Raw genomic sequence first — 12,469 nt, forward strand, 5'->3', positions numbered from 1 at the left:
TCAGGCCTTTTGTCAGTGCTGCTCCCTAGAACATCCTTCCCTTCTCTTCACAGTGCTGGCTCCTTCATGACTGTCAGAGTCATCTCCAATGTCCTCTCCTCAGAGGGGCAGGTGGTCTTTGTCTGACAGGCCTAAATGTGCTCCTCTCCCCCACCCTCTCCAATCATAATTCATTTTTCCTTCTTAACACTTCTCAGGATCAGTAACTAACCCAGTTCTTTTTGTCTTAATTTATTGTGTGTCCCTTACACTAGAAAGTAGAGAGTTAGCTCCTCTGCACAGCCAAGTGTGTCTCTTGTTTTCCCTGGTATTCCCAGGGCCTAGCACAGGGCCTGCTAAAGTAAGTTTGGATGAATTTCCATTAAGTGAGTCAATAAAAGGGCCTTTGTTTTCTTAGGTAAATTCCCATCTAGTACAATGATCTCATATGAAGAGAAAAGCTTATTCTCTCTACCTTATAAATAAGAAGGACTGTATAACTTAAAGATTCAAGGGAAAGCAGGTACTGAGACCTCAAGACTTATCATATTACCTTCCACAAAGGAGACCCAAATAAGTTCTTGTTAGATGATTGAAAGTCCCCACATAGCTTATGATTCTTAACCCTAGAAAAGTTGTAAGCTCCAGGGGTCAGATAACCTCAGACATTTCATTATGTTTGGTATCTCATGAAGAGCAAATGGTCACTTTCTGAAGAATGAGTTTGTGAATTTCATTGGCTATTCAAAGACATAGATCTGAAATGTCCATAATTTGTTAGCCCTATGATGGTGTCATTTGGGCTGGGATGGTCCCTACGCATTGCACATCAGGGCTTGGTATATAATTTGTGCGGCCCAAAGTAAAATGGAAATGTGGAGCCCATTGTTATAAAGTTTAAGAATTTCAAGAAAATGACAGCAGAGAATTAAAGCAAGCATAGGACCTGTCTAAGTATAGGGTCTTGTGCAAATGTGTGGGCTGCAGCCCATGAAGCCAGTGCTGGCCAATATGATGCTCGGAAGAGGCAGTAAGTACAGGCCTTGTCCTGGGCCCCAGTCTCCAGAGTCACGTTTGACATCTAGCCCAGACACCAGCACAAAGGAGCTGCTTATTATACATATAATTATTTATAGCATGTGATAAGCCTCTTTGGGTAGAGACTAGCCCTTATAGACTTAGTCAGTTTTTATAGATTAGCACTTTTATCACAAGGCATGGATCTTTGCATGGAGGGACCAGGTTGAACTTTTCCATGGGACCCAGCTAGACTGTGGCAAGGCCAGGCCAACAACTTTTCTTGAAACTGAGTCTTTTGTGCGTATGGATGAAAGTGTGTGTGTGTGTGTGTGTGTGTGTGTGTGATACGAGGTCTCTAAGACTTCTGAGAGCACATGAGTAACACCCTGCCTCTGTCTCTGCCAACAGGTACAAGTCAGCAGCAGTGGCCGCCAGCATCATCAGGCGCTCCCACCCCCTGACCCCTGCTCAGAGGCTGGTGGGCTGGATCGACCACATCCTCCAGACCGGGGGTGCGGCACACCTCAAGCCCCACGGCCTGCAGCAGCCGTGGTATGAGCGGTACCTGCTGGACGTCTTCTTGTTCCTGCTGCTGGTCACCCTGGGCACCCTGTGGCTCTGTGGGAAGCTGCTGGGCATGGTGGCCAGGTGGCTGTGTGGGGCCAGGAAGCTGAAGAAGGCCTGATGGAGGTGCAGCCTGGACAGGTGTTTGGGGAGCCACTGGTTGTAGAAGGCTTTCCCCTAGCACAGAACACCCCTGGTGTCTTCCCCATATTGGCACTTGATGTGGCACACAAATTGTGAATTGTGTTTCACTATTTTCTGCCTCTGTTTAGAAATTCTTGTGAAGCACTCTTGGGGGTCTTTCAAAAAAATTGTGGTAATATACATCACATGAAATTGACCATTTTAGCCATTAAGTAGAGAGTTTAGTGGCATTAAGTACATTCATATTGTGGTTTAAACAATACTACTATCCATCTCCAGAACTTTTCATCTTCCCAAATTAAAACTGCACTGATTAAATAATAACTCCCCATACTACCCCATGCCCCCACCCCTGACTCTTGGCAAATCCCTGTTCTACTTCTGTGTCTGTGAATTTGATCTCAGGCTTTTTAACTTAACCCTCATCAATGGACCCCTCACTGAGACTCAAACCTTCAGCAGACAGCCCCCACCTTCCTCCCCACTCCCTGTTCCTAGACACAACACCCTGCCTAGTCATCCTGTTGTTCTCTGAAAGGGAGGTATATGCAAAACTAACTGCAAAGGCCAAAGAAGCCATGAGATTGAAAAAAAAGGCAAACAGGTCCAGCTTGATGAGAAATGGTTTATTATGAACAATTATCATATGAACAGAAGCCTGTCTTGGGCTGCCACAAGATGAGTAGATCTCCACAACACCATCTCCAGTTAGACCTGCTTTTATGGCCCTGAAGCCTGGGCAGTACATACTGGGGGCTACCAGGAGGAGTCATAGCCTGAGCAGATCAAGGAAGCTTTGCCTGGAGGGTGTACTTAAGGGTGTGTTAAACAAAAGAGAAGAATGGAGGAAGAGGCTGTACTCAAGAAGGCTTTAGGCCACAGAGCAGTTATCGTGGTGGAATTTCTCAAGATGGCCTTAGTCTGGTTCATATACTTGCCATCTCAGAAACTTTTCAGTCTCTCTCCCTCTTTCTGCTTTTTTCACTTTTCATGGTATGACATAAGATATTGGCCTGTTCTTCATTTTGGCCTTTTCTCTTGCACCTCATTTCACCTCACCTCCAAGCTCAGGAAGCCTGGTCTCTGTCCTTCAGTTAGCCATGTGTGGCCCCCTCAGGACTCCACCTGTGGTCTCTGTCCCGAGTCCCTCCTGTGTAGAGCACCCCTTTTGCTGGTTAGACATGGAGCCTGCCTTTGGGCCATAGCTCATGCTGTGGTTTTCACTTCCCACAATTCCCTTCTCAAGATTAACACTCTTAAAAATGTAGTCATGGAGACCTCAAGTACCTGGACCTCTGTGTGAGGCTGTGGGGCCTCAGGTCCAGTACTATGGCAGTTCCCAGGATTCTGTTGATTTAAAAAAATCATTAATTTGCCACTATGACAGTAATACTTGAATCACATAAGAAATATAAATGATGATGAAATGAGGGAAATTTGATGAGGAATGGAATTTCAGTTTCAAAATGTCTCCCCACATCTTATTTCCTAATTATAGGGCAAAAAATAGCAACTTTACAGTGGAGAATCTTGGTGAACACCCCTTAAACAAGGAATAGAGTTATCTCTAATGATAGGACCATCTGACATCATGGGCGTCCCATTGTGATTCACTGAGATGGAATCAATACCAGCTTTGTAGTATTCGCACCAAACTCCCTAGTAACCTGAAGTATAATGAGAAACATCAGGCAAACCCAACTTGAGATCCATCATTCAAAATAAGCAGCTTGTACTCTTTAAAATATCAATGACATGAAAGACAAAGAAGGGCTGAGAACCAATCCTCACTATAGGAGATGAATAGACCTGATAACTCCCTGCAATGTGTGATCCTGGATCGGCTCCTGCACCAGCAAATTCATATCACAACAGAGGATATTAATCGGACAATTGGAGGGGTTGAAATAAGGTTTGTAGATGAAGTAATGTGATTAGATTAATATTAAATGGTGTCTTCCCAATACAGATTATTTTTTTCATTATGAAGATAGAATGCTTGAACAGATGATAATGGTGAATATGTATGCATGTAATCACATGGCCTCAAAGACTACATAGCACAAACTGAGAGAGAACTTGAAGGGAAATAATGTAATAATATTGAGAGAGTTTAACAATCTTTCTAGTGAATAATTTGAAACACTTATAAGAATAGAACTTTTTGGTGCCCACCACCCCATCCTAGTTTGTGATGCCCATTCAGAATAATAGACTGACCTTTAGAGGTTCAGTGCTTCATTCAGGTCAAGACCCGGCCCTCCAGCGGGGCTTAACACTTAGGGGACATTAGCACTTGTCACCAGTAAATTACTTTCCAAAGAAACTCTCTGAGCAATAAATGTAGGTAATTTTCCGCTGGGAATCAGTTTCTGAGATCTTGAGATTGGAACACTAGCAGAGATTTTAAGCAGGTACCTGGGGAAATGGGGCATGGGGATGGCAGTATGCAGTCAAAAGAGCAGTTAGGAGTGGGAAAATTTGGAAAAAGATCCCTAAAATAGAGATGGGTCTGAGTCACTGAGGTGGAACTATCTTGGAAGCGTCTTCCTAAGGTCCCTAAATTCCTGGTTCAGAGTATCTTCTCTGTGGAGTGTGTGGTGATTACAGCACAGAGAGGGCTTAAGGACAGCTCGCTAACCCCTCCTTCCCACTGCTCCAGGTTAGGGAGGGTGAGAACAGAACAGCCCGTGGTGCAAGCACTCTGGGAGGAGGAGCAAAGGGCGAGTAGCGACTGAAGAGCTGACAGGCAGGATCCACCTCTTACCTCTTCCAATCCGCCCGCCAGAGCATTTCCTCAACTGCCAACACTGCACGTGTCCCCGGGGCGCACAGCTCGCTGTGCGGGGCTCGCGGCGCACGGCTGGGCTCCACACTGGTACGGGAGCGAACATGGCCGGACAGCGGGCACTGCTGCTAGCCGGCTTCCTTCTGCCGGGGTTCCTGCTCTCAGAAGCCGCCAAAATTCTCACTGTATCCTCACTGGGTGAGTGCTCGGCAGGAGAATCAGAGACAGCTGCATCCCAGGCACCTCAGCCAGGGCTCAGGCAGACAGCCTTGGGTCAGGGGGTCCATCCATGTGGTTTTCCAAACAGGGCTTCGGTCCCAGGCTAGAGGAGGGTGAAGTGGGCAGACTCCTGTGGCAGAGAGGCGTCCCCACTGCTGGGCTGGGGAAGTCAGTTCTGGAGAAAACAGTTTCTTTTCCTCGCTTTTTATCTGCTCTGGAAGTGATTCCCATTGTGCATAGCTGGGGCCAGAATTTAGATCCAGTGCTGACCTGGAGGTCTTGAGCCTCCTACTCCAGGGAAGGTAGGGACTTTCGGAGGAACAGCCTAAAAGTTATGGGGTGTGCAGTAGTTGCCAGTAGAAAGTGGAAGGTGAGGTCAGTTTCAGGCTCTTGGAGGCCAAGGACCGGGGCTCCTGTAGGCAGCAGCACAAACTGGGAATGTCATTAATAAGCCACCTGGAGAACTGATGGGGCGAGGAGGGGGCCCCAGGACTATCAAGTTCTTGGGAATCCCCTCTCTCTTTTGCCCTTGCTGCTGGAAGGTTTTGAAGGACAGTGAAGCGGTTAATTCTGCATGAAGTTGGGTTTATTTCCTTTACTCTTCCCCAAAGGGAACAGAAAGAACAGGAACATTTTCAGGATAAGGAGGCATCATAGGATGGAGTTTCCCCAAGAAGTTTTTGGATCTATTGTGAAAGGACACTTCTTTCTGGAATAGCCCCTGAAGCTGACTTCCCATCATTCTTTGTACTCTCCTGCCCCTCCATTCAGTCTGGGGGACTGACCTTCTTGGATAGGGGGCTCCCAGGATTACTTTTAGATCCCTCTGAATCTGGGGATCCTCGAGCTGGAAGAAACCACGGAATTCATCTAATTGGGCAATAAGTGTAGGCATCCGCCTTATTTCCTGACAGGGAACCTGAGGGTCAGGGAAATGAGGGGCCTTTTGTAAGAGCACATCAGACCTCCCTGACGGACACCCTCTGGACTTTACTCACTGTTTCTTACCTCAAACCTGCCCTGTCCCCCAAACTCTACTCTTTACCGTGGGGATTCGTAAAAATCAGTATTTACAAAACCTTGATTTCTATTTTAAATCTACTTTTTAATGATAGTTGGAAGTAACAGAAAAAAAAGAGCTTTCTCACCTCTTGAAAGCACGTGTCCTCCAGACTCTGAGAGGGAGCAGGTGTGGCTGGAAGCCCCGTCTCTGGCCCAGAATGCACTGGGCTCACCAAGACCCTCAGGAATGGCTGCCCCTGCGGGATGGCTTCTCCCCTGTTCCATTTCTTCAATGGGTTGAATGTGAGCCAGAGCAGACAGTCTGAGCAAGTAGGGGTTTGTGCTTTCCATAATCCGTGATATCTCAGTCAGCACAAGTATAGATATAAAAAGCTAATTTCCACAGATACACACCATTACTGTAGTCCGACATCCCTCTCTGCTGACCCAATCATCATGAGAGCTTCATCTTCCAAATAACCCCCACTTCCCAATGTGGGCAAATTCTATTCCTTAACCCATCAATTCAAGAAAAAATGCTCTGTGATATCACATGGTTTTAGACATTGGTGTGATAGAACCTGTACCTCCCCAGATGATCAAGCTTCTGTTTCCTTAGGATCCCAGGATTTTCTTTGGATGGGTGATGTCCCAGTCTCTTGCATAAAGGATCCTGCAGCTCCACTCCTAGGGCCCACAGTTATCCAGAATACCTTAATTTGATATTCAGCAAGATGCAGGCCCCAACTGAAGAACCTCCTGCCAAATATATTGGAATCTGAAGGATTTTGGCTCTGAAAAGTGGCTCTAATCCCCTTCTGTTTCCGTGGCTCTTTCTTAGACTGATATTCATGTTCCCATGTTTCTGGCTTCCACGTTAACATAAATTCCAGAGAGAAGGATTCCAGAAATAGCTCTGATTGATTTTCCCACAGAAACCCTTTATTCTCACATACATAGCACTGTGCCAAATTTTCCACTGAATAGTTACTTCTTTAGGACACAGTATCTTCATGAAGCCTGCCTAAATTGCAGCATGTACTGAGGATCAGGAACTCCTTCAGGCCTAAGCATAGAGAAGCTCATTGCACTAGCACAGAGACCTTGAATTGCAAAAGGGAATCTTTCATGTAAGATTGTTACATGTCAATATTTGGTCAGAAGGAATGAGGGTATCAGGTCTGGGGCTTATCCAAAAGAAACTCATTTTCTTCTACTGCCATAAACTCTCTGCTGCCTTACCCTAGATTTCCCAACCCCCAATATCAATTTCAGACTCTCTGTTCTCACCCTTACAAAAATGAAATTTTGTATTGTTTCTAGGTGGAAGCCATTATCTACTGGTGGACCAGGTTTCTCAGATTCTTCAAGATCATGGCCATAATGTCACCATACTTCTTTATGGAGGAGATTATTTAATCCCGAGTATGTTTTTTTGTAATTATTATATTTCTCTATCCCAGGAAAAGATAGACAATGTCTTCTGTATAGCACTGCTTAGCGCAAAATCTTTTTTTAATCTAGTCATATTGAAAAGATGGGAAAAAATGTGTGTATGTGTTTTATGTTAAGTTTTGGTATGCATTTTCATTTTCATTTGTCTTTAAGTATTTTATGATTTCCCTTGTGATTTCTTTTGATCATTACTTATATAAAAGTTGTTGTTTAGTTTCCATTATTTATGAATTTTCTGGTTTTCCTTCTGTTGATTTCTAACTTCAACCTGTTGTGATCAGAAAAAGTATGTTGTATGGTATCTATTTTTTAAAATCTGTTGAGACTTACTTGTGGCTTAACACATGGTCTCTGCTGGAAAATGTCCCATGTACCCTTGAGAAGAATCTGTTTGCAGTTGTTATTGGGTAGAGTGTTTTGTATGTCTGTTACAACTAGTGGATTAATGTTTTTAAGTCTTCTATTTCCTTGCTGATCTTTCTGCTGATCCATTTCTATTTAGAATGGACTATGAAATCTCCAATGATTATTATAGAACTATTTCTCCTTCAATTCTGTCAGTTTTTGCTTTAGACATTTTGATGATATCTTATTAGGTGCGTATATGTTTATAATTGTTATATCATCTCGCTGTATTGAAACTTTTATTAATATATACTGTTTTCTTTGTCTCTTGTAATCTTTTTTGATTTAAAATCTGTTGTGTTTGATATTTGCTTATCTGCTTCTGCTTTCTTTTCATTATTACTTGCATGGAATATCTTTTTCCATCATTTCCCTTTCAGTCTGTGTCATTGGATCTAAAGTGAGTCTTTTGTAGACAGAATATAGTTGGATTATGCTTTTCTTTGTGTGTTTGTGGCCTTTTTTTAAAAAAATACATTTCATTTTGGAATAATTTTAGGTTTATAGAAAAGTTGTAAAGATAGTATGGGAAGTTCCCATACACCCCACACCTTCTTGCCCCCATTGTTAATTCTATTTTATTTTTCATTTTTTTAATTATTATTCTTTATTAAAGTATAGTGACACACATTACATTAGTTTCAGGTGTACAACATAGTGATTTGACAACTGTATATGTTATGCTATGCTCACCACAAGTGTAGCCACGATCTGTCACCATTCAAAGATATTACAATTGGATCATGTGTTTTTATCCATTCTGACCTTCTCTGTCTTTTGATTGGCGGGTTTAATCCATGTACATTTAATGTAATTACTGATAAGGAGAGACTTACTTCTGTTCTTTTGCTATTTGTTTGCTATATGCTTTATAGCTTCTTTGTCCCTCACTTTCTGTATCACTGTTTCTTTTGTGTTTAGTTGATTCCTTACAAAACACTAAATTATTTTCTCATTCCCTTTTGTGTATATTCTGGAGCTATTACATGTGTGTGGTTACAATGGGGATTTCATTCAACCTTCTAAATCTATGACACTCAGATTTTAATTTATACCAGCTTAATAACATTCAAACATGCTGCTCCTATATGCCTTCAACCCCCACCTTTTTGGTTAGTTGATGTCACAGAATTACATTTTTATATATTGTGTGCCCCCAAACATAATCTATCATTAATTTAAATATATTAGTATCTTAAATTACATAGAAAATTTGAATGAAGTTACTTACAAACAAAGTACAAATAATGGTGGCAGTTTTTAAACTAATAATTTTTTTAATGTACTAGTCTCTTAAATCGTGTAGAAAACAAAAAGGTAGTTATAAGCCATTGTTACAAAAACAGTAGCTTTTATAATTGCCCATTCATTTACCTTTTATTTCTTCATACACCTTTGAGTTACTGTCTGGTGTTCTTTCATTTTTTCCCTGGACGACTTCCTTGAGTATTTCTCCCAGGGCAGGTCTAGTGGTAACACACTCCCTTAGTTTTGTTTATCTTGGATTGTCTCCTTGACTTTTGATGGGCAGTTTTGCTGGATATGATTTTTTTGTTGATTGTTCTTTTCTTTTAGCATTTTTTAAAGAAGATGTTATTTATTTATTTGAGAGAGAGAGAGGGAGAGTGTGAGTGGGGGGAGGGGCAGAGGGAGAAGAAGTGGTAGAGAATCTCAGACTCCCCACTGTGCACGGAGCCTGACACAGGTCTCCATCTCACAACCCTGAGATCATGACCTTAGCTGAAACTGAGAGTTGGACGATTAACCCACAGTCACCCAGGAGCCCCTTCTTTTAGCATTTTGAATATATTGGGCCACTTGCCTTCTGGACTCTGATTTTTTTTTTTTTTTTTGGTCTCCAAAATTTCTGATTAGAAATCTGTTGATAATCTCATTGACAAACACTTGTATGTGATGAGTCATTTTTCTCTTGCTGCTTTTAGTATTCTCTCTTTATCTTTCTAAATTTTGATTATAATGTGTCCTGATGTGAATATCTGAATTCATTTTCCTTGGAGTTGAGCTTCCTGGATGGTTATACTCCTATCTTTCATCCATTTGGGAGGTCTTCAGCCATTATTACTTAAAATGTTCTCTCTATCCCTTTCTTTCTCTCTTTTCCTTGTGAGCCTCCACAATGTGTATGTTGGTCCCTTAGGCTGTGTTCTTTTCTTCAATCTTTTAACTTTCTGTTCTTCACACTTGATCATTTCCATTTTCTTATCTTTAAGTTCATGGATTATTTATTCCATTTGCTCAAACCTGCCTTTGAATCCCTCCAGTGAAATTTTCATTTCATTTATTGCATTTTTCAGTTCTAGATTTTGTTTCTGGTTTCTTTTTAGATTTTCTATGCCTTTATTGACATTTCTATTTTGCATACACTTTTTCCTTGACCTTCTCCACATCTTCCTTTAGTTCTCTGAGGAACTTTAAGGCAGTTACTTTAAAGTCATCATCTAGTATCTCTGCCATCAGGTCTTTCTCAGGGATAGTTTCTGTTGATTTATTTTTTTTCCCTCTGAATAAGCCTTAGTTTTCTGTTTTTTGGTGTGTCTTGTAATTTTTGTTGAAAACTGACCATTTGAATCTGACAATGTGCTATATCTGGAGGTGAGACTCTTCTTTCTCTAGGGTTTGCAGATTTTTGTTATTAATTTTGTTCATTTTTTTATAATTGTTCTAGGCTGCCTTTGTGGTAAGGATCAATGTGAGGTATAAACTTTGGTATTCTTAGGTCTTTTCTGAGCCTTTTCCTGGGCATGAAAGACACTTTCTAATTTTCCTGGTATATGTAGTTGTTTTACAATGTCCCAGTCTTTACTGTTTCCCCCCCAAAAGGAGAAAATGAGAAAAATGGGGGGAAAGGAGGACATCAGTCTTTTGAGACCCCTTGAAGTCCATTCAGCCAGAGGGATATGCTTGCAACAATGAGTGTGATGCAAAAATGTTGCTGCTGACTTCTTTGTCTGTACGTCTGTGCTCAGAAGTGGAAATCAGCAGAGCTCAGATATTTGATATTTGAAGAAGGTCATTTTTGCCCACTCAGACTCTTGAAACCTGTGTACAAGCTGCTATATGAACACATTTACACAGCTTTCTTCTTAGACACTGAGGGGTGGGGGATGGGTAGTTGCTACTGTGAAAAGAGCTGAGATTGACCGAGATAACTGCAATTTACAGTTAAAGACTTCCCCTGGTAGTTGGAAACCATTAATTGACTGCAGAGTTCCCAAATAGTTATTTCAGACAAATTCTGTCATTGGAATTGTTGTCTAGGTCAGGGGACAGATTCCTGGTACTCCACCATCTTAGCAGAAATTTCCCCACTGCCTTTTGACATCTTATTTCTTCAGAATTTTATATATATTTATATAGTTGAATATATATGTGAATATATACATACACACATATATGTATATATAATACAATTTTCATATAAATGTATTTCATACATATAAAAAATTTTCACCAGTTCCTCTTTTGAAAGTAGGTCCAAGAAAGCTCCTTATACTCTCATGCTGGAAGTGGAACTGTAATAGGTGTTTGACAGTGTCAGGGGCAGAAAGACCTTCAGCTGACAAGTAATTCTTCCCAAGAATTCAACTGAGGTGCCATGGCTTGTGCTTTGTGCAGGGCAGCAGCACATTCCTCTTGTGAGCTCCTGGGTGAATGTTTGTGTCCTGAGTGCGTGTGCTGGACAAATCTCTGCAAAAGGAGATTGACTTCAATGCAATGTCATACATATGCTTCTGGAGAAAGTTGAATGTGGTTAAGATCTTACCGGCAAAGCTTGTGAGCAAGGCTGTTGAGGTAGTTCATGAGAAACCAGTTACAAATGATTTGTATCCTGCCAAGATGAATTTGAAGAGACACTGCAGCTGAGAGCTTATTGAAATAGGAAATGAACAGAACATATTACCAAATCTATGTTTGCAGAGTGTCTATTAGTACTTAGATATAGTCAGCAATTTCAGTAACATTGGAAATGGTAGCCCTAATGTGATGACATCGGCAGTCAAGTTAGAGCAGTCCGTTGAGAAGCACCATTCATTCAGGTTTAAGAATAGTCTAAATTAGGCTATTAAATGGAGAACCAGTGGGGTAATCACTCCTTTGTTAATAGATGATTTTTAATGGGATTTAATCCTTGAAGGCACTCTATCAAAATATATTTGATTGTATTAACAGTTTAAATATGTTTGGCCGATCCAATGAATCCTTTTTTGTCATGCTGTTAGTACTAAAACCTTAATTTTATTTTATGACTTGTTACATAAGAGCAACCGTTGCTACTATGAAATAACTTAACCAATGGCTCTTATGACTATGAGATATTTAATCCCAGTAGTTAAGACAGGGCATGCACAATTGTCCTCTATCTAATATTTTGTAACTCCTAAGAGTGCAGATGTACTTCGATAAATTTGGTGAGCATTTACAATATATCTGTTATTTTCCCCCAGTATTGACCAGGATGATTAAGGTTTGTTTTTGGTGCATCCCATCCGATGTTTAAAGTAATTTAGAACCTCTGATGTAAAGTCACAAAAGCCAATCTTTGTCATTTCTCTGTAATAATTTCTTTTTTAAGTAATGTTAGATTCTACATATATTAAAACTGATGAACTCTGTTTTAATTTCTTTCCTGACTCTTCTATCCTGCAATTTCCCATTTTTTGCCATACATATATTTTGGGGGTGGGTGTCCCTTCTAACCTGCTCATATTTACATGTTTCTTCCTCAGAATGTCCCAATTAGTATCATCAAGGCTAGGGGCCTGCCTAGTGGTGATTTTGAGAGACATGAAATTAACCTGAGTTTGAATGAACTCTTTGAATTAACTCCATGGGGGCGTCGTCAGTGTTTTTCCCCATTACTGTGTTAATCAA

At 41.1% G+C, this 12,469-nt stretch overlaps 1 protein-coding gene across 3 annotated transcripts in view; it reads left to right on the top strand.

The window, feature by feature from the left end:
• LOC112820287 (UDP-glucuronosyltransferase 3A1-like) overlaps positions 1 to 12,469 on the top strand; it is a 35,767-nt gene that overhangs the window by 17,979 nt on the left and 5,319 nt on the right. Inside the window, exon 7 of one of the 3 annotated variants that reach the window (XM_025867395.2) lies at positions 1,408 to 3,673. The exons of the other annotated variants lie outside the window; for them this stretch is intronic. Within the exon in view, the coding sequence (XP_025723180.1) occupies positions 1,408 to 1,684 (277 nt within the window). The 3' untranslated portion in view covers positions 1,685 to 3,673. Of the gene's footprint in view, positions 1 to 1,407; positions 3,674 to 12,469 lie in introns of those variants that run through there. 3 annotated transcript variants of the gene reach the window in all.

This window comes from Callorhinus ursinus, unplaced genomic scaffold (assembly GCF_003265705.2).
Source record: "Callorhinus ursinus isolate GAN/ISIS: 27379988/994484 unplaced genomic scaffold, GSC_fseal_2.0 scaffold3, whole genome shotgun sequence".
In the NCBI taxonomy this organism is placed as follows: domain Eukaryota; kingdom Metazoa; phylum Chordata; class Mammalia; order Carnivora; family Otariidae; genus Callorhinus; species Callorhinus ursinus.